We start from the raw sequence: 22,913 nt of genomic DNA, 5'->3' as shown, positions 1-22,913 counted from the left end.
AACTCAGCCTTAAATTTATTTAAGCTATCAACTTCCACAACAAAGGATGGAAGTCTGTTCCACCAACCAACTACCCACTGGCTAAAGGCAAACTCCACACATCTATCCTACAACTGTCTTTCCTCAATTTGAATTTATGCCCTCTCAGGTGATTATTTTGAGCAAGAGGAAGAATCCCGTCAGCATTGAGCATGCTCAAACCATTCAAGTGCTTATACACCTCAATCAGATCACGTTGCAGGTGCCTAGTCTCCAGACACTGTAATTTGCAAAACTTAAGCCTTTCTTCGTAAGAGCAACCCTTTGTTCCATTCACTAATCTTGTTGCCCTTCTCTGTACTTGTTCCAACAGCTCTATATCCTTCTTCAAATGAGGCCTCCAGACCTGTATACAGTACTCAAGGTGTGGCCTGACCATTGCCTTATACAAGGGAATAATCACTTCCCCTTGTAAAAATACAGAAAAATTCCTGTATATCTTTGACAAGACACCATGAGCTACTCTTGCAGACCATCTACACTGCTCAAAAAACTTCATATCTGCCTGCACAATTACCCCAGGTCCTTTTCATTCTCTATCACTGTCAGTGTAGTACCACAGAGTTGATATGTTACTCTGAGGTTACTGCTTCCCATATGTAGTACTTTACATTTGTCAATCTTAAACTTCATTTGCCACCTCTCAGCCCATCTGCTCAACTTTTCTAGATCCTATTGTCCTTAACAACCCTGCCAACCTTCGTATCATCTGCAAACTTGGACATTAAGCTTGATATACCATTATCAATATCATTTATAAGTACAGAAAACAACAATGGACCCAACCAGTGTCCACTGATTACCACTGTCTTTTCCCACTCAACCATCCCTTTATCTATAGAAGCAATTTGCCTCCAATGCCACACAGTCTTCCATGTGCAACGGTATCAAAAGCCTTTCTAAGATCCAAATATATGATATCAAAGTTATTCCCTGCATCCAGTTCCTTTGTGACCACATCATAGTGTCCAATCAAATTGGTCAGGCAAGACTTTCCCTTAACAAAACCATGCTGTGTCTAAGCTATAACTGAAGTCTTGTCTAGATGATTCTGCAGTGCTTCTTTAACCAGTGCTTCCATTAATTTTCCTGGAACAGTTGCTGGTTAATTGATTTCTCCATTACTTTAAACTGGTAATTGCAATGGGACGATAATTGGATGGGAGGAATTTGTCACCCTTTTTTAGGAACTGGCTGGATATGAGCAAATTTCCAAGCAGAAGGAAAAACACCTTTGGAATAAGAAAGAAAAGGCGGCAAAAAACAGGAGCAAGTTCAGGAGCACAGGTGTTGAGAACAAGTGTAGAAATACCATCAAGGCCTGGGGCTTTCTTAGCAGCAAGATTCGTCAAAATCCTTCTGACTTGTTTTTGACGGAAGACCACAGGAAGCATTGAATGGAGCATGTTGTGAATGGTGGGAGCTATTTTACCAAGGTCATTAATACATGAGTTGGAAGGAAAATGGAATACTAGCAGATCAGCTTTGTCCTTGGCTGAAGTGACAATAGAACTATCTGGTTTTGACAAAGGTAGCAGCAGACATGGGCAAAAATTGCAGCCAATAGCTTTGGCAAGAGATCAGAATGCTCGGCTACCATTAGGTCATGAAGCAAGTTTTCTACTCTTAGTCTGTTCAAAATCTAGTTTGGACTGATTAATAACTGCTTTACAATTGTTTGGTATAGGCAGAAAATGAAACTGAAGAATTGGAAACAAACCAATTACGATATGCAACATTCTTCTCTTGAACAGCCTTAGCACATTTATTGGAAAAACCAAGGTTTAGATAAAGGACGAGATTTTAAAGTGGAGTGTGGAATAAAGGATTTCATTCCTACAAGAATAATATCACTGACATGATCTGAGCAAACGTTGATATCAGAAGTTTAGAAACAGTAATCTGACCAAGGAAAAGAAGAAAAGAAATCTCGCAGGTCATCCCATTATTGCATTCTTGTAATGCCAAACAATACGAGGTTGGGAATAGCCATGGGATAAAGGCTCCATTGGAGAAGAGACAATCACCAAGCTGTGATCTGAGGTGCCTAAAGGACCACTCGTTTCAACCGTACACTTAGAAAGGTGGTTTGTGAGAAAAAGATCAACTGTGTTGGCTGTATGGTTAGGATTGTCCAGTATTCTGGTAGGTAAATGAACAATCTGTGAGAGGTCATTAGTAATTGCAAAAGTCTCAGCATCTCAACCAGTTGGGTCTGTGTGACTAGAAAACTGAAGTCAGCTGGAGTTGTGAACATTAAAATCACCAAGGAAAATTACCTCACTGTTAGGAAAGTTGGACTGAAGAAAGTCAAGTTGCAAAAGGAGGAAGTCAAAGAGTTCCAAGTGATTAGTGGAGTTGGGAGAATGGTAGAGACAACAGATGAATTTGACAGAATGAGGTAGAGAGATTTTAAGCCAGAGAAGATCGAAAAGAGGAGATTCCAAATTACTAAGTCTCTGACAGGCAATATCAGAACGGACATATGCACAAGTAAAATGCTATTATACAAAAAATATGCTATGCTATTTATACAAAAAATATATCTTGATGTAATTCTTCCAACTCAATATCTTGTCAATAAATATTCCATAACTGAAACTTGACCTAAAATATCTAAGTATGCGAAGGAAATCTTGTTTAATTCGTTCAGAGGGATCACCAACAAATACAAGACGTCGCTTTTCTAAATCTTCTATTCCGTGGAAGTAGTCATATATCGTGCCATCTAGTCCTAAAATACAAACAAAAACATTTTCTTTTAACTTATCCGCAGGTATTAAAACAAATGTGAAACTTATTCAGAAAGCAATAATAAATATTAACAAAAAAATACCTCATACCTGTTAACCTTGAAATTTTAAATAAAAATTAAATTTTCAAATAAAAACTTTTCCAGCCCTTTTTCATTACTTAAAAGAAAATTTCCAACCCTTCAAATTAGTATGTACAATGTAAAAGAAAAGTCTTGATTAACTAACCTGCTAACAGTTAATGAGTTTCATGTAGGAACTAATTCTGACATTATTTGGACATTAACAAAACATTTGACCTTATCCCATATGAGAAGTTACTGTATAAACTGGAACATGTAGTTGTTGGTGACGCTATTGTCAGGGAAACGGGGAACATGCTTTGTAAAAAGCATAGGTGGAACAGGACCAGGGTATGTCTGCCAGGGGCAAAGGTTGATGACGTTGTAGAGCGGATATCATCTTTTAAGGGCACAAAAGGTGATATAGTTGTACACGTTGGCACTAATGATATTAAGAGTAGGAGACCGGTAGAATTACTTAACAAGTAATTATGAATTTGAAAGTATCTGCAATTCTGCCCAGACATGATAGGAGGGCATATACGACGAGAGCCTTGTCGATCAATTCAGCCCTGGAAAGATTGTGCAAGGCTCAAAGGGTAGAATTTTTTTCAGCCCGGTCTGTACTTGTTAACAGGAGAGACTGCTTCTACAGAGATGGGATACACTTAAATAGAAAGAGTGCAAGAATATTTGCTGTTGCTATCGAGGTAGTGTTAGGTGGGTCGGAAAACTGCTAGCTTGGGGGGGGGATACAAGGACTAATAGATTAACAGTAGCCACCGGCAGAGGTGAAAGAGATTCTTGCACTGCTTCTATTGGAATGAGCAGCAGCCTGGAAAACAAGATGCAAGATATTTCAGAGACTGCTGGGAGTCATTGCGGTACATGTAAACACATGAGTTGTGTTAGGGTAGCTAAGAATAGTAACAGGTGCATGTATAATTGTGTGTACACCAATGCTAGGAGTTTGGTTAATAAATTTGATGAATTTGAGGTATTGCTCAAAACATCAAAGGCAGATATTGTTGGGATATCGGAGACGTGGTGGCACACAGATATAAGGAATGCAGAACTGGAATTTGGGGAATACAATGTGTACAGAAAGGATAGACTGGATAGGAAGGGAGGAGGGGTTATGCTATTAGTTAGGAAATACATAAAATCCAAGGAAGTGAAGCCAGTGGACATCGCTGGACAGTGCAGTGTCGAGTCAGTTTGGTGTGACATAAGCATTGGGAGATCAAAATTGAGAGTAGGAGTGTGCTATAGGCCTAATGACTCTGATGAGTATAATAAGAAACTGCACAGGGAAATAGAGTGGGCCAGTAAATCAGAGAGTCTTATAATGGGGGATTTTAATTTCCCAGATACTGACTGGAATTTAGGGGCTGGTCTCACACACTAGCAAGGCTTTTGTGGATTTATTGGATGATTGTTTTCTACATCAGCATGTTTGGGAGGCAACTAGAGGGAGTAATACTCTTGATCTGATTATCAGTAGTGAATCTTCATGCATTAAGAATCTGCAGATAAAGGAACCACTAGGTGGCAGTGATCACAGTGTGCTGAAGTGGAATTTACTCAAAGAGGTAACTACCATCAGGGGTAAAGGGAAGGGTTTTTGCTTTTGTAAAGGCAACTATGATGGTCTGAGACAGAATTTAATTTCTATACAGTGGGACCAACTGATGATGTTACCAACAGCAAATTCAAAATGGGAAGCATTCAAAGAACTTATCTTGGAAGCTACTAGGCTTTACATATCAACTAAGAAATATTGTTCAAGGTTTAGGCCTAAATGGATGTCAGATGAACTAATGAGACATGGCAGATAAGAAAAATGGATGGGATACATATAAATTAACATGTGACACAGAAGCCCATGATAGATATAAGGTGGTCTGTAACCAAGTCACAAAGGAGATTAGGCAGATTATGAGAAATCCTTGGCGAAGGATGCAAAAAAAAAACAGAAAAGAGTTCTTTACCTATGTAAACTCTAGAAGGAAAGGGATGAATCAGATTGGTCCACTGGATATGATGGTTCAACAGTTGAGGATCCTGCTCAGGTGGCTAACAAACTAAACGAGTATTTTGCATTTACATTCACACATGAGGAGTTATTCAGGAAGAGGAATGCAGAGGTGAAGTAAACTCTGGCAGTGAACTGCTAGATGATTTTGTAATAAGAGGAAAGTGGAGGAGAAATTGTTGAGGATAAACATAAAAAAGGCACCTGGGATGGATGGGATCTATCCAGTTATATTAAAGGAGGCAGCAAAGGGAGTAAGCAAACCCTTAGCCATAATTATGATAGCTTCTTTGGGACTCAGGGGAGGTACCCACAGACTGGAGATTTGCAAATGTGACCCCAATTCACAAAGGAGGATCAAAGGCTGACACAAGTAATTATAGACCTGTGAGTTTAACTTCAGTTCCAGGAAAATTAATGGAGGCACTACAAGATCATCTAGACAAGACTTCAGTTATAGCTCGGACACAGCATGGTTTTGTTATGGCAAAGTCTTGCCTGACCAATTTGATTGGATACCATGATGCAGTCACAAAAGAACTGGATGCAGAGAATAACTTTGATATTATATATTTGGATCTTAGAAAGGCTTTTGATACTATTGCACATGAAAGACTGCTGCACAAATTGGAGCAGTGTGGCATTGGAGGCAAATTGCTGCTATGGATAAAGGGACGGTTGAGGGGGAGAAGACAGAGTGGTAATCAATGGACACTGGTCATCCTGGACTAATGTTATTAGTGGAGTTCCTCAGGGTTCAGTGTAGGGTCCATTGTTGTTTTCTGTACAGTAAACCCCCGCTATTCGCGGTATCTGTATTCGCGGTTTCGAGTATTCGCGATCGCCGATTTAATATAAAATGAAACCTAAAAAAATGTGAATTTTAAAACGCCGTGAATATTTTCTGCCATAAAAAACATGGGCGTGGCTAAAATTATCTTTCCCGGTCAAAACAGCCCTCAGTGGGTGGGGAAGAGGGGTGAAAAAATCGGGAGCGTGGATGTTTCTCGCTAATCCTTGTTCAGTATGTGTTAGTCATGGAAGGTTTCGTCGTTTGATTTTAATTTATATGTTTATAAATTGAATAAATTTATCAATTTATAAATTGATATGCTTACAAAAATGATAACTCTACCGTTTTGCAGTGTAAAACAGACTTTTTCGAGTGCGTTAACGGAAGAAAGTGACTTTATTGTGGTCAAGTTCTTTCTAACCCCTACAAAAATATGGCTACGAATAAAAAGAGAAATGTGAAAATATCAAAGAAGGTGATGACACTAGCGAATAAAATTGAGTTATTAGACGAAATTTCTAATGGTGAAAGTGTCTCCTCAGTGGCAAAACATTATAAAATCAATGAGTCAACGGTACGATCAATCAAAAAATCGGAAGAAAAAATCTGCCGTAGTGTCCGTGAAACCGCGCTAATTGCTTCAAAAATTTGCTCTGTAACTCGTAATGTTAAATTTAAAAAAATGGAAAAGCTTTAAATCTGTGGATAGAAGACCGAATTCAAAATAAAATTCCGTTAAGTTCACTCATCATTCGTGAAAAGGCAAAACTTCTTTATCAACACTTTAGCGAAACTGGTGATAGCACACTGGCGGGATGTTTTTTTTTTTGCAAGCAAAGGCGCTGGTTTGAAATTTCTAATAAATATTACATTTAATATTAAATTGTTTCTTATTTTCATTTCGATGCCATATGCTTGCATTTCACTATGTACTGTCATGTACAGTCATATTATGAAGGTACATATAATACATACATAGACAAAATTTTAGACTAGTTTTTCTTATATACTGTATTTCATACTTTGGAACGGAACCCCTTTATTACTATGGGAGCCATAACTCAGTATTCGCGTTTTCGGTATTCGCGACATTTCTCAGGAATGTAACCCCCGCGAATAGCGAGGGTTTACTGTATTTATAAATGATATAGACGATGGTATATCAAGCTTAGTGTCCAAGTTTGCAGACGATACGAAAGTTGGCAGGGTTGTTAAGGACACTACTGACACTATGCTGCTGCATTAGGATCTGGAAAGTTTGAGCAGATGGGCTGAGAGGTGGCAAATGTAAAGTACTACATATGGGAAACAGTAACCCCAGAGCAACATATCAACTCTGTGGTACTACACTGACATTGGTAGAGAATGAAAAGGACCTGAAGGTAATTGTGCAGACAGATATGAAATTCTCTGAGCAGTGCAGATGGGCTGCAAGAGTAGCTCATGGTGTCTTGTCAATGATATACAGGATTTTTCTAGCAGGGATAAGGAGGTGATTATTCCCTTGTATAAGGCAATGATCAGGCTACACCTCGAGTACTCTATACAGGTCTGGAGGCCTCATTTCAAGAAGGAATGTAGATCTGCTGGAACGAGTACAGAGAAGGGCAACAAGATTAGTGAATGGAACAAAGGGTTGCTCTCACGGAGAAAGGGTTAAGTTTTGCAAATTGCAGTGTCTGGAGACTAGGCACCTGCAAGGTGATCTGATTGAGGTGTATAAAACCTAGAGTGGTTTGAGCAAACTCACTGCTGATAGAATTCTTCCTCCAGCCCAAATTAGTTGCCTGAGGGGACATAAATCCAAATTGAGGAAAGACAGTTGCAGAACAGATGTGCAGAATTTTGCATTTAGCCAGCGGGTGGTTGATTGCTGGAACAAACTTCCATCTGTCATGGAAGTTGATAGTTTAAATAAATTCAAGACAGAACTAGACTAACATTTGGAGTGAATGGATGGAAGGGTTTTTTTTTTTTGAGTGATACTGTATAAGCTTGCTTTCTTGCATCATATGCCTCTACTAATGCTAATGTCACCCACAGTACTTGGAAGGGTAACATGACAATCTTTTCAAACATTCCTGTAAGCCATCAACCAGGAATTCAAGGCATCAACAGATGTCTTAACTCCTGGTTGCACAGAGCTGTATAGCCTTGCTTTTCATGAGGAGAATGGCAGTGGACAGGCAAAATGTCACAAACTGCAATCAATGCTCTCACTCTGCACAGTGCAATGAATGCTGTGGAAACTGGCTCTATGGAGTAACATTACTAGACCTTATTACAATCAGATGGGTGGGTATGAGTGTGGAAGGTGCTGCCTGGAAAACTACTGCTGGAATGTATTGTCTGAACAATGAAGTAAGGAGTTGGAGTTATGATGTGGAGCTGTTTCTCATGATATGGCCTAGGACCTTTGATAGTTGTGTGGGGAACCGCAAATGCTAATGCCTATCTTAACATTTTTGATACTCCCATGCACCCTATGATATGGCAGCTCTTTGGTACAGATTTATGCTAGTTTCAACATCATAATACCAGTGCTGTTCAAGAATAGTTCATGGTTACAAATTTACAAAAATTAGAATACCTGCAGCAGAGTTCCAACTTCTATCCTATTAATAGCTATCAGATGAACTGAAATGTCAGGTAAGGACCTGACTGATGTGTTTCACATCCATATATTCACATATTTCACATATATATATATATATATTATGTGAGGTAAAAATTAGGCAAAAGTAATAAAAATAAATAGATATGGCTATGTAGCTATCATTAGAGGTAGCAAATGCACATCCTCCACATGATGCCTAATTATATCTGATAATTAAAATAAATATGATATTTAAAATAAAAACATCAGCCAGTAGTACGGCAATAATGCAGAGCGAAACAAAACGCAAAATAATATAAAATAAACAAACAGGGAAGGGAAAGTAGAAATAATAGGACAAAAAGGTAGTCGATAATCCCCAGTATAATTTAGTCAATTAAGTCATTAAACCCAATTAATAAAAAAGATATAAATTTAAAATAATGCCAATTATAAATAATTTAGCGGTACCCCCCTCGAAGGTACCAGTTCCAAAAGACGTGAAATATCACCAAAACAGGGTTAAAGAAAGGACCACCGCCATGCAAATCCTCTGCATTGGTTGATCTATCGGAGAATGGAGGGTTGGTTTGGTTCTTCGATATTTCTGCCTTTGCGATGATTTGTATGACAATTGAAATGCAGCGATCCCATGACCATTATTGGCCTCGTGGTCCTCTGTCGATATGGGGCATGATGGTCAGTCTATTATTTTGATATTTTAGTTTTTGGTAGTTTCTTTAACCCTTTTTTGGTGATATTTCACGTCTTTTGGAACTGGTACCTTCGAGGGGGGTACCGCTAAATTATTTATAATTGGCATTATTTTAAATTTATATCTTTTTTATTAATTGGGTTTAATGACTTAATTGACTAAATTATACTGGGGATTATCGACTACCTTTTTTGTCCTATTATTTCTACTTTCCCTTCCCTGTTTGTTTATTTTATATTATTTTGCATTTTGTTTCGCTCTGCATTATTGCCGTACTACTGGCTGATGATTTTATTTTAAATATCATATTTATTTTAATTATCAGATATATATATATATTATAGTCTATTGTTTGGTGGTGGAAAGCCTACCCCCATGAAGGTAGGCTGTGTCCAATGAGAAACTGGCACATTATTGAAGTAAATGGTAGTGTAGTGATGTCAGTGTGAAAACAACATATGTAATGTGCATACAGGAACTCTCCGACTTACATAATACTCGACTTACGGAAATTCGACTTTATATAAAAGTTTTTGCTGGCCAGTGCAAACTTAAAAAAAATCGTGGAAACCAAATTTTGCATCCTGTAAGAATAAAAAGAAGTATCGTGAAAATATTGTAATGTGAACCCAATAACACTTTTTTTTTGTAATTCATTCCAAGTCCTTGGAAGTTGAAAATTTTACTATATTACTAAGCTATTTATCTCTCTAAAAGGTCATATTTATAATGGAAATTGCACTACCCGTTCATCATTATACGTTCCTGTTATAAGAATCAATTTTGAAAGCCTTTGTGATATTTTTCTAAAGCACGTTCCTGGAGGTCACGACCAAAAAACAATTCGCACTTTCCGGTTTATTGGGCTTTTCTGTTAGCACAATCTATTATAAACAGGTAGTAAACTTGATCTTATTGCATTTACGATAATCCCGATAACTGGAAATTGGTGAGTTTTTACATTACGGTATAATGGTGAAATGTGTTCCCCTTCACTGATACAAAAAACAAATTTTTAGAAACTTCTCTTCATTCCAAATTACGTATTACAATGATGAAGGGAAAGGGACCAACACAAAGTGCAAGTGTTGGCAGTGCTAGGAAACAAAACAAAACAAAACAAAACAAAACTGATTTAGAAGTGAAGATGAAAATGATTAAGAAGTATGAAGTGGGACAAAATTTATCATCTATTGCAAGGGAATTAGGTCTCACTGCTTAAACAGTGAATACTATTTTAAAGGACAGTGCACATATAAAAGAAGGTGTTAAAGGATCAATGCATTTAAGATCAACAGTGAGCACAAAACAGTATTCAGGTGCTGTATCAAAGACGGAAAAGCTATTAATAATATGGATAGAAAATCAGATTCAGAAGCGAGTGCCCCTGAGACCAATGGCCATTCAAGCAAAAGCAAAAAGTATTTATGAAGAAATTAAGGATAAGTACAGCAAGCCCCAAGTCAAGTTCATGGCAAGCAAATGGGTGGTTTAATAGGTTCAAGCATCATGCGTTTCAAAAACATTAAAATATGCACTCAAGTTGCCAGTGCCAATTCTGCAGCTGCAGAGAAATTGTGATGTGTTGGAAAAAATTATTGATGAAGGCGGCTATTCAACGCAGCAAATTTTTAACATTGACGAGATTACTCTGTATTGAAAAAAGAAATGCCGGATCGCAGATGATACAAAGGTTGGCAGGGTTGTCAAGGACACTACTGACACTATGCTGCTGCAACAGGATCTGGAAAGGTTGAGCAGATGGGCTGAGAGGTGGCAAATGAAGTTTAACATTGATAAATGTAAAGTACTACACATGGGAAACAGCAACCCCAGAGCAACGTATCAACTCTGTGGTACTACACTGACAGTGGTAGAGAATGAAAGGGACTTGGGGGTGGTTGTGCAGGCAGATATGAAGTTCTCTGAGCAGTGCAGACGGGCTGCAAGAGTAGCTCATGGAGTATTGTCAATGATATACAGGAATTTTTCCAGCAGGGATAAGGAGGTGATTATTCCATTGTATAAGGCAATGGTCAGGCCACACCTAGAGTACTGTATACAGGTCTGGAGGCCTCATTTCAAGAAGGATGTAGAGCTGCTGGAACGAGTACAGAGAAGGGCAACAAGATTAGTGAATGGAACAAAGGGGTGCTCTTACGAAGAAAGGCTTAAGTTTTGCAAATTACAGTGTCTGGAGACTAGGCACCAGCGAGGTGATCTGATAGAGGTGTATAAAGCCTTGAATGGTTTAAGCATGCTGAATGCTGATGGGATTCTTCCTCTAGCTCAGAAAAATCACCTGAGAGGGCATAAATTCAAATTGAGGAAAGACAGATGTAGGATAGACGTGCGGAAATTTGCCTTTAGCCAGCGGGTGGTTGGTTGGTGGAACAGACTCCCATCCCTTGTGGTGGAGGTTGATAGCCTAAATAAGTTTAAGGCTCAGCTGGACAGGTATTTTGAACGACCAGAGGGGTGAAGTGGAAGTGGTTTTTTTTTTTTTTTTTTTTTTGGCTGATGCTGCATAAGCTTGCTTTCTTGCATCAAATGCCTCTACTAATGCTAATCGAACATACATTGCCAAAGAGGAAAAGACAATGCCAGGTTTTGAGGCTTCAAAAGATAGGGCCACGCTCCTGCTTGGGGCTAATGCAGCAGGAGATTACAGATTAAAACCATGCTTGTGTACCATTGTGGAAAACCTTGTGCATTTAAGGGCATCATTAAAGTCACCCTACCCATGCATTTTCGATCAAATCAGAGAGCATAAACGACAATATCTCTTTGAGGAATGCTGCTTCATTAAATACTGCTTCATTTCAGATGTTGAAAAATATTGTAAGACAATGATGGTCCTTTCCAGATCTTGCTTCTATTAGATAATGCTCCTGATCCTATGCATCTAGATGATTTCAATTCTAATGTGAGAGTCATATTTCTACTGCCAAACACGACTTCACTCATCCAACCTATGGATCAGGGTGTTATTTTGAATTTAAAAGCATACTTTTTTGCTTTTGCTCAGGCACTGTCTGCAGGCACAGTGCCTGAGCACACATTTGCTCAGGCACTGTCTGCAGTAGACGGTGAGAAAAATTATGTTAAGACACTTTTGGAAATCTTATAATATTTACCACGCCATCTTAAACATTAATAAGGCCTGGGCAGAAATTACTAAAAGTTGTTTAAATGGTGCATGGAAAAAAATATACACACAGCACGTAAAAGGCTTCGAAGAGTTTCAAAAAGACAAATCATACGAAGAGGTTACAGATAAGATTGTAAAGGTTGCAGAGCTACTTCATTTGGCAGCTGTTGGCAAAGACGTGGAGGAGTTAATATAGGAAGAGAAGGAATTATCTAATGAAGAACTTATTGACTTGCAAGCAGCAATAGTGAAAGGTGAAAATGCTGAGAAAGCTCAAGATGAACCAAATGAGGAACCAAGACACTTCATCACCAGATGAGATGGCAATGGCATTTTGACAAATTGAAACTGCATCAGCAATGGCGAGGTTTGAGAAGATGGATCCTGACAGCAAAAGATTCTTAAAAGTTATGAGTTGTGAATGATATGCTTGCTTGCTACAAAGAAATCTATGATGAAAAGAAAAAGTCACCGTCCAGTCATCCATTAATATGTCCTTTCGTAAGGTTGCGTGGCTGACTCCTAAATCTCTACAGCCCTCAATCTCTGCAGCAGCATACTTTTCAGCTGAAGATGTCGATTCTGACAATGATGCTCAAAAAAGGTAAAACTTACTGATGTCATGCCCGTCTCCTCACTTTTTTTGTAATTTTATAATTTTGAAATTTTTTAAATTGCACGCCTGTATAATTTTTCCTGCACAAGAGATAAAAAATTGAATAAATACAACAAATAATCCTATTCACATGTTCGAACATTTCTTTTTTGATTCAATCAATTCAGTGAATAGAGTTGCAAGTGCTGCGCAAGCATGGAGGAAATTCCAACTTATGTAGAGTTCTGCGGAACGCAACCCTTACGTTAATCAGGAGTGGCTGTATCTATATAATTTCAACCTTTCTAAATATTAATAATTTTTAACATATAATAAATACAGACATTCCCCAGCTTACATAATACTTTACTTAAAGAAATTTGACTTTGTGTAAGTTTTCGCCAGCCGGTGCAAACTTAAAATCGTGGAAACTTATTTTGCATCCGAAAGAATAAATTAAGGTATCTTGAAAATATTATAACGTGAACCAAATAATATGCTTTTTTTTTTTTTTTTGGTAATTCTTTCCAAGACCTTGGAAGTTGAAATTTTCGCTATATACCTAAGCTATTTATCTCTCTAAAATGTCATTTTGTATAATGGAAATTGCATTACACTTTCTTATAACGGAACATATGATAACGATGAATCAATTTTGAACACCTTTGTGATATTTTTTTCTAAAATAGGTTTCTGGAGGTCACTACCATACAACAATTTGCAATTTCTGGGTTATCAGGCTTTTCTGTTAGCGCAATCAATTATAAACAGGCAGTAAACTCTATCTTACTGCATTTGCAATAATACCAGTCAATGGAATTCTGTGGGTTTTTACATTACGGTATTATGGCGAAATTAGTTCCCTTCCATGAAATCTTCAATCATATAAAAAACAAATACATTTTCAGAATCTTCTCTTCATTCCTATTTACTTATTACAATGGTGAAGGGAAAGAGACCAACAGAAAAAGTGCAAGTGCTGGTAGTGCTAGGAAACGAAACGAAATTGATTTAGAAATGAAGATGATTAATTAAGATGTACGAAACAGGATAAGTTTGTCATCTATTGCACGGAATTAGGTCTCACTGCTTCAACAGTGAATACTTTTTTAAAGGACAGTGCACGTATAAAAGAACATGTTAAAGGATCAATGCATTTAAGATCAACAGTGATCACAAAACAGCATTCAGGTGCTATATCGAAGGTGGAAAAGCTATTAATAATATGGATGGAAAATCAGATTCAGAAGCAAGTGCCCCCGAGTCCAATGGCCATTCAAGCAAAAGCATTTATGAAGATATTAAGTATGGCAAACCCCCAAGCCAAGTAAGTTCGTGGCAAGCAACGGGTGGTTTAATAAGTTCAAGCATCGCACAAAGTTTCCACAACATATGCGGTGAAGTCGCCAGTGCCGATTCTGCAGCTGCAGAGAAATTGTGATGCATTGGAAAAAACTCCTAAATATTCACAGCCCTCAACATCTGCAGCAGCATGCTTATCAGCTGGAGAGTTAATTCTGGCAACAATGCCTGAAAGGTAAAACTTGCTGATGTTATGCCAGTCTCCTCTCTTTTTGTAATTTTATGATTTTGAAATTTTTGTACTCTTGTAATTTTTCCTGTACATGAGATAAAAAAAAGTTCAATAAATAATTCAGTTTACATGTTCAAACATTTTCTTTTTTGCTTCAATCAAATTCAGCACATATAGTTGCGAGTGCTGCACAAGCATTTAGGGAAATTCTGCGTTACGTAAAATTCGACTTACGTAAAGTTAAGTGGAACGCAACCCTTACATAAGTCGGAGAGTGGCTGTACAACAAAAACTTAAGTATTACCATTAATCAATAACTAGTTTTTTGCCTGCTCTGTATACTCTGTTAAGTGGCATTAAAACATATATAAAAAACTTATTTATACTTGTACACATTTTAATTTTACAACTTACCTAGAAACATAGCATTAATGGTAAAATCTCTCCTTTTGGCATCCAACTGCCAATCTTTAATGAACTCAACCTTTGCATGTCTCCCATCAGTTTCAACATCAATTCTAAGTGTTGCAATCGCAAAATTCTGCCTATTGTTAACACAAACAGAAATAACACCATGGTCCTCACCTTTTCTTTTAAGTACAGGAATACCTGAAATAAAGAAAATTTTAAACGAAAACTGGGAGCAACTAGCTTTAACATAGCCATCATTTGATAAAATACTGTTTCTTTATATACATTTCATATTACCTCAATCAGTTTCTATTCTGTCTAATGGCACTCCATCACAAAATAGTCAATGAACAAAAAAATCTCCAAACAGCAACTTTCATCTAGAATTACATATAAACATCAAGAAACCAAAACAAGAAATTTTTAACTAAATTAACACTATAACAGCCACAATAGTCACAATTTGAGCATTTGCAGCCCTTCTAATTACAGAAGTGCAAGCCTATGACATTTACTAACTTCCCATTAACTTACAGCATGTAAGTTAATGGAATGTTAGTTATTTATTTGCACACACTTCTTTTCAATTTTAGCTCTATACCTAAAACTGCCAGAGCAGTCAATTTGACTGTTTGTACAATTTCAATAAAATTAACTAATTTTTAAATAGTTAATCAAGTTTTTGTATTTATTTACCTTGTGTTGTGACAAATATTTGTGATACCAATCACCCTATGATTTGTGCAAGTACATTTCCAGATGCATACGTCTGTTTGTCTGTGCATAACACTTCAGGTCTGAGCATGTGTAGGACTCACTACTACATATTGCTGCACTGTGCCATTTTAGTTTAGTCTGGCTGAAACTTTATACGTGGAAAGGTATTTCAACAATTTTTATAGTACTAGTTCAATTGCATTACTAAAATGTGGTGATCTCGTGGTCTAAAAGCAGATTCAAAATGTCTAGGGTAATTAGAAAAGCTATCTGAAAATGAGTCTGGAGAGTAGAGTAGAGATGAATTGAGAAAGTGACAAATGGATTCCTAATGAAAGAGGCAACAAATCTAGTAGTAGTGAAAATAATACTTCCGATCCTTGTACATCAAGTGATACTGTAGATTAGGAGTGGCCAACTTAAATTGTGATGCGATCTACTTTTTTCCTTCAAAATGTGCCACGATCTACCATCTCAAATATTTCATTGCACAAGCACAAATCGAGGGATGACTGTATATTTAAAATTCGTCATGAGCGACCAAAATTAAATCCATGATCGACTCGTTGGCCACCCCTGTTGTAGATGATAATATACAGCATCATAATCGCAAAAACTATATGTACCTATCAGTGGACAGCACACATACTTCAAAATCTGGGCACATATGGGAAGTTATATAATGTGGTGGTCCTTCAGCTGGATGTGCACTACAAAGGGACAAAATTAATAACCCTGGGCCAACTCCTTATGTAAGACAAAATGTGTATATGGATTCTGTGGTAAGTGTGTTTCATTTATTTATAGACAGTTCAATGATAAAAAACACAGAATTACAATGAAATCAAAGTGCAAAGATAATTCAAGGATAATATTTGGCTTAATCGATTTGAGAACTTGATGCTTTTATCACTGTACTTTTAGCTCATAGAGCATATGGCAGTAGAAATTTAGAACTGGATAGTTTGTGGTCAACTGTATTGGGGAAACCAATTTTTACACGATACAATGTCATGTAACAACTTTCATTAAATTAAGTGGCTCATAAGATGTGACATATGTTCTTCAAAGGAGCATCTAGGAAATGATAAATTTGCTTTAGCTTCAGAAATATGGTGTAAATTTATTTCCAACTGTAAAGCTTGCTATATAACAGTGATTTCCAACTAAAGCTAGATACTGATTCACTCAGTAGATGGCCAAAAAAACAGACAAATTTCGTATAAAATTTTGGTTGGCAGCTAACACAATTTCAGAACATCTACTGAATGGCTTTCCTTATTTGGGGAAAGAAGATATGCACCCAGCTAGTCAACGACTTTCTGAATATGTCATCCTAAAACTAATGTAACCACTGATAACGTCTTTACCAGTTTTAAGTTGGCAAAGAAATTAGTCAAAAAAAAAAAAAATAAAAATAACTACCATAGTGGGAACTGTGAATCATGTTCGTAAAGAAGTTCTAGTGTCCATAAAAAAGGCACAATTATATTCCACTTCAGTTTTCAAACTTGATGATTGCTCTATGAAGAATTTTCAGGCCAAAGCAAATAAAAAAGGCATAATTTTGAGTACACTTCATACAAACGTTGCAATAAGTAATGGTACAAAGAATAATCTTGACATACAGTATTATTATATTACAGCAAAATGAAGTAGAGGATTGATGTTTTAGACCAAATGGCTAAAAACATTCAACAAACGCAGGTTCACATAGATGGCCAATTCACATCTTTTATAATACATTTCATAATCTATGCTTGGATAATTTATAAAGAAATGATAGGGAAAGTTATGAAGAGAAGAAATTTTATACTGAATCTAGCTGAAGAACTCAGAAAAGAAAATATAGAGAGAAAGCAGCAGCTAAAACCAGTAACAATAGCGACCATGTCAAACTGCTCAAAAGGCATTAATGCCAAATTAGCTGATGCAAGGCAAACAAAACTACAGACACGTGCACTGTGTGTAGGCAGACAGTGTACAGGAACTGCTAAAAAACTGTCATTTACTTAAATTGTGCAAATTTATTTTTAAACTTCAGTTTATTTCCTATATAAAGAAGTTTTGTGTTCAATTTTTTTTTTATAAGAAATATTACTTTTATATGTATTTCCATAAACACAACACTATGTGCTGTTGCCAGTTACTTTATAGCGATTCTTATAATAAAATGTTGAGAAAACAACTGAAAAGTCTATTTAACGCTCAGTGATCAAAATGACTGCCAACGAAGGTCTCAGGTATTTTTGATAGCCAGCGGTTGAAGTTTGTATTAGTAGTGATAGCAAATGATAGCAAATATAACCAGAGGGAGTAATACTCTTGATCTGAATATCAGAAGTGATTATTCTTACATTAAGAATCTGCAGATAAAGAAACCACTAGGTGGCAATGATTACAGTGTACTGATGTGGGATTTACTCAAAGATGTAGGCCTCATTTCAAGAAGGATGTAGAGCTGCTGGAACGAGTACAGAGAAGGGCAACAAGATTAGTGAATGGAACAAAGGGTTGCTCTTACGAAGAAAGGCTTAAGTTTTGCAAATTACAGAGCCTGGAGACTAGGCATCGGCGAGGTGATCTGATAGAGGTGTATAAGGCTTTGAATGGCTTGAGCATGCTCAATGCCGATGGGATTCTTCCTCTTGCTCAGAATAATCACCTGAGAGGGCATAAATTCAAATTGAGGAAGGACGGATGTCGGATAGATGTGCGGAAATTTGCCTTTAGCCAGCAGGCAGTTGGTTTGTGGAATAGACTCCCATCGCTTGTTGTTGAAGTTGATAGCCTAAACAAATTTAAGGCTCAGCTGGACAGGTATTTCGAACGAACGGAGGGGTGAAATGGGAGTAGTGGTTGGTTTTTTTTTTTTTTTTTTTTTTTTTTTGGCTGATGCTGAATAAGCTTGCTTTCTTGCATCATATGCCTCTGCTAATGCTAATGTACCTACCATCAGGAGTAAAGGGAAGGGTTTTTGCTTTTTGTAAAAGGTGATTACAATGGTCTCAGACATTTTTAAATTCTATACAGTGGGACCAACTGATGATGTTACTAACAGCATATTCTAATTGGGAAGCATTCAAGTAATTATACTTAATCTTGGAAGCTACTAGGCTTTTCATACCAACTAAGAAATATTGTTCAAGGTTTAGGCCTAAACAGATGTCAGATGAACTAATGAGACTCATTGCAGAGAAGAAAAATGCATGGGATGCATATAAATTATCAGGAGACACAGAAGCTTATGGTAGATATTAGCTAGTCTAAGCAAAGGCAGATTATGAGAAATCTATGGCAAAGAAAACTAGCAAAGACCTCTTTACTCTAGAAGGAAGGATATGAATCAGGTCACTGTTGAAAAAAAGCCGTGAATTAGGGTTGAATTTGAAAGTGTCTGCAATTCTGCCCAGACACGATAGGAGGGAGTATATGATGAGAGCCTTGTTGATCAATTCGGCCCTGGAAAAATTGTGCAAGGTTCACAAGGGGTAGAATTTTTTTTCAGCCTGGACTGTACTTGTTAACAGGAGAGACTGCTTCTACAGGGATGGGATACACTTAAATAGAAAGGGTGCAAGAATATTTGCTGATGCTATCGAGGCAGTGTTAGGTGGGTCGGAAAACTGCTAGCTTGGGGGGGAAACAAAGACTAATAGATTAACAGTAGCCACTGGCACAGGTGAAAGATTCTTGCACTGCTTCTATTGGAATGAGCAGAAGCCTGAAAAATAAGATGCAGGATATTTCAGAGACTGCTGGGAGTCATTGCGGTACAAGTAAACACATGGGTTGTGTTAGGGTAGCTAAGAATAGAAACAGATGCATGAAAACTTGCATGTACACCAATGCCAGGAGTTTGGTAAATAAATTTGATGAATTTGAGGTATTGCTCAAAACATCAAATGCAGATATTGTTGGGATAACAGAGATGTGGTGTTACACAGATATAAGGAATGCAGAACTGGAATTTGGGGAGTACAACATCTACAGAAAGGACAGGGAGGAGGAGTTATGCTATTAGTTAAGAAACACAAAATCCAAGGAAGTGAAGCCAGTCAACATCACTGGACAGTGCAGTGTCGAGTCAGTTTGGTGTGACATAAGCATTGGGAGATCAAAATTGAGAGTAGGAGTGTGCTATAGGCCTAATGACTCTGATGAGTATAATAAAAAACTGCACAGGGAAATAGTGGGCCAGTAAATCAGAGAGTCTTATAATGGGGGATTTTAATTTCCCAGATATTGACTGGAATTTAGGGGTTGGTCACTCACACACTAGCAAGGCTTTTGTGGATTTATTGGATGATTGTTTTCTACATCAGCATGTTCAGGAGGCAAGTAGAGGGAGTAATACTCTTGATTTGATTATCAGTAGTGATTCGTCATGCATTAAGGATCTGCAGATAAATGAACCACTAGGTAGCAGTGTTCACAGTGTGCTGAAGTGGGATTTACTGAAAGAGGTAACTACCATTAGGGATAAAGGGAAGGGTTATTGCTTTCGTAAAGGCGACTACGATGGTCTGAGACAGTATTTAAAAATTCTATACAGTGGGACCAACTGACGATGTTACCAACAGCAAATTCAAAATGGGAAGCATTCAAAGAACTTATCTTGGAAGCTACTAGGCTTTATGTACCAACTAAGAAATATTGTTCAAGGTTTAGGCCTAAATGGATGTCAGATGAACTAATGAGACATATGGCAGAGAAGAAAAATGCATGGGATACATACAAATTAACACGTGACACAGAAGCCTATGATAGATACAAGTTGATCTGTAACCAAGTTACAAAGGAGGTTAAGCAGACGAAGGCAGATTACGAGAAATCTTTGGCAAGGGATGCAAAGAAAAACAGCAAAGAGTTCTTTACTTATGTAAACTCTAGAAGGAAGGGGATGAATCAGATTGGTCCACTTGATATCGATGGGTCAACTGTTGATGATCCTGCTCAGGTAGCTAACAAACTAAATGAATATTTTGCGTCGATATTCACACATGAGGAGTTATTCAGCGAGGGGAATGCCAGAGGTGTATTCAACTCTGGCAGTAAGCTAGAGAATCTTGTAATAACTGAGAGGAAAGTGGAGGAGAAATTGAAGATAAACACAAGAAAGGTTCCTGGGGTGGATGGGATCTATCCAGTTATATTAAAGGAGGCAGCAAAGGAAGTAAGCAAACCCTTAGCCATAATTAAGAGAGCTTCCCTGGACTCAAGGGAGGTACCCACAGACTGGAGATGTGAAAATGTGACCCCAAATCACAAAGGAGGATCAAAGGCTGACACAAGTAATTATAGGCCTGCGAGTTTAACTTCTGTTCCAGGAAAATTAATGGAGGCACTGGTTAAAGAAGCACTGCAGGATCATCTAGACAAGACTTTAGTTATAGCTCGGACACAGCATGGTTTTGTTAAAGAGAAGTCTTGCCTGACCAATTTGATTGGATACTATGATGCAGTCACAAAAGAACTGGATGCAGGGAATAACTCTGATATTATATACTTGGATCTTAGAAAGGCTTTTGATACTGTTGCACATAGAAGACTGCTGCACAAATTGGAGCAGTGTGGCATTGGAGGCAAATTGCTGCTATGGATAAAGGGGTGGTTGAGGGGGAGAAGACAGAGTGGTAATCAATGGACACTGCTCATCGTGGACTAATGTTATTAGTGGAGTCCCTCAGGGTTCGGTGTTGGGTCCATTATTGTTTTCTGTATTTATAAATGATATTGATGATGGTATATCAAGCTTAATGCCCAAGTTTGCAGATGATACGAAGGTTGGCAGGGTTGTCAAGGACACTACTGACACTACGTTGCTGCAAGAGAATCTGGAAAGGTTGAGCAGATGAGCTGAGAGGTGGCAAATGAAGTTTAATATTGACAAATGTAAAGTACTACATATGGGAAACAGCAACCCCAGAGCAACGTATCAACTCTGTGGTACTACACTGACAGTGGTAGAGAATGAAAGGGACCTGGGGGGGTGGTTGTGCAGGCAGATATGAAGTTCTCTGAGCAGTGCAGACGGGCTGCAAGAGTAGCTCATGGTGTATTGTCAATGATATATAGGAATTTTTCTAGCAGGGATAAGGAGGTGATTATTCCCTTGTATAAGGCAATGGTCAGGCCACACCTAGAGTACTGTATACAGGTCTGGAGGCCTGATTTCAAGAAGAATGTAGATCTGCTGGAATGAGTACAGAGAAGGGCAACAAGGTTAGTGAATGGAACAAAGGGGTGCTCTTACGAAGAAAGGCTTAAGTTTTGCAAATTACAGTGTCTGGAGACTAGGCACCTGCGAGGTGATATCACTGAGGTGTATAAAGCCGTGAATGGTTTGAGCATGCTCAATGCTGATGGAATTCTTCCTCTTGCTCAGAATAATCACCTGAGAGGGCATAAATTCAAATTGAGGAAAGACAGATGTAGGATAGACGTGCGGAAATTTGCCTTTAGCCAGCGGGTGGTTGGTTGGTGGAACAGACTTCCATCCCTTGTCGTGGAAGTTGATAGCCTAAATAAGTTTAAGGCTCAGCTGGACAGGTATTTCGAACAAACAGAGGGGTGAAGTGGAAGTGGTTTTTTTTTTTTTTTTTTTTGGCTGATGCTGCATAAGCTTGCTTTCTTGCATCAAATGCCTCTACTAATGCTAATCAGATTGATCCTCTTGATATCGACGGTTCGACTGTCGATGATCTTGCTCAGGTAGCTGACAAACTGAATGAGGAATTCTCTAGGGAAGTGGAGGCCAGAAGCTTATAAAATGGTAACTGGGGCTAAATGATTTTCTAATAATTGAGAGTAAAGTGGAGAAGAAATTGTTGAAGTTAATCATAAGAAAGGCACCTGGAGTGGATGGGATTTATCCAGTTATATTAAAGGAGGCAGCAAAGGAAGTAAGCAAACCCTCAGCTTTGATTCTTTGGGGAGCTCCTGAGTCCAAGGATGCTCTTGGACTTGAGAGGTCCCCAAGGACTGGTGATGTGCAAATGTATCGCTAACAACGAATATTTACAGACTTGTTAGTTTAACTTCTGTTCCGGGGAAAAGAATAGAGTCACTGGGTAAAAGGAGCATTGCAGGATCATCTAGATAAGACTGCAGTTATAGTTCAGACATGGCATGGGTTTAGTAAGGAGAAGTCTTGTCTAACCAATTTGATTGGATACTATGATATGGTCGCGAAGGAACTGGATGCAAAAAATAATTTTGATATCATATACAGTACTTGGATTTTAGGAAAGCTTTTGATACTATTGCACACAGAAGTCTACTGTTCAAACTGGAGCAGTATGGCATTAAGGACGAGTTCCTAGTATGGATAAAGGGATGGTTGAGTGGAAGAAGACAGACTGGTAATCAATGGACACTGATCTACATGGACTAATGTTATTACCAGAGTCCCCCAGGGTTCGGTGTTGGGTCCATTGTTATTTTCTATATGTATCAACGATAGGGATGAAAGTATATCAGGCTTAATGTCCAAGTTTGCAGACAATACGA

General features: G+C 37.9%; 1 protein-coding gene across 1 annotated transcript in view; it reads right to left on the bottom strand.

The window, feature by feature from the left end:
• Window positions 1–22,913, bottom strand: part of LOC150083529 (CCA tRNA nucleotidyltransferase 1, mitochondrial-like) — a 59,483-nt gene that overhangs the window by 24,733 nt on the left and 11,837 nt on the right. Inside the window, exons 2-3 of the mRNA XM_090377337.1 lie at window positions 14,688–14,882; window positions 2,647–2,773 (exon numbers count right to left, since the gene is read on the bottom strand). Coding sequence (XP_090233463.1) covers window positions 2,647–2,773; window positions 14,688–14,882 — 322 coding nt within the window. The remainder of the gene's footprint in view (window positions 1–2,646; window positions 2,774–14,687; window positions 14,883–22,913) is intronic.

Source organism: Mastigoproctus giganteus, chromosome 7, assembly GCF_048544385.1.
Source record: "Mastigoproctus giganteus isolate SK-2022 chromosome 7, ASM4854438v1, whole genome shotgun sequence".
NCBI lineage: Eukaryota > Metazoa > Arthropoda > Arachnida > Uropygi > Thelyphonidae > Mastigoproctus > Mastigoproctus giganteus.
The sequence above is the reverse complement of the archived record's forward strand: the minus strand, read 5'-3'. Positions and strand labels throughout refer to the sequence as shown.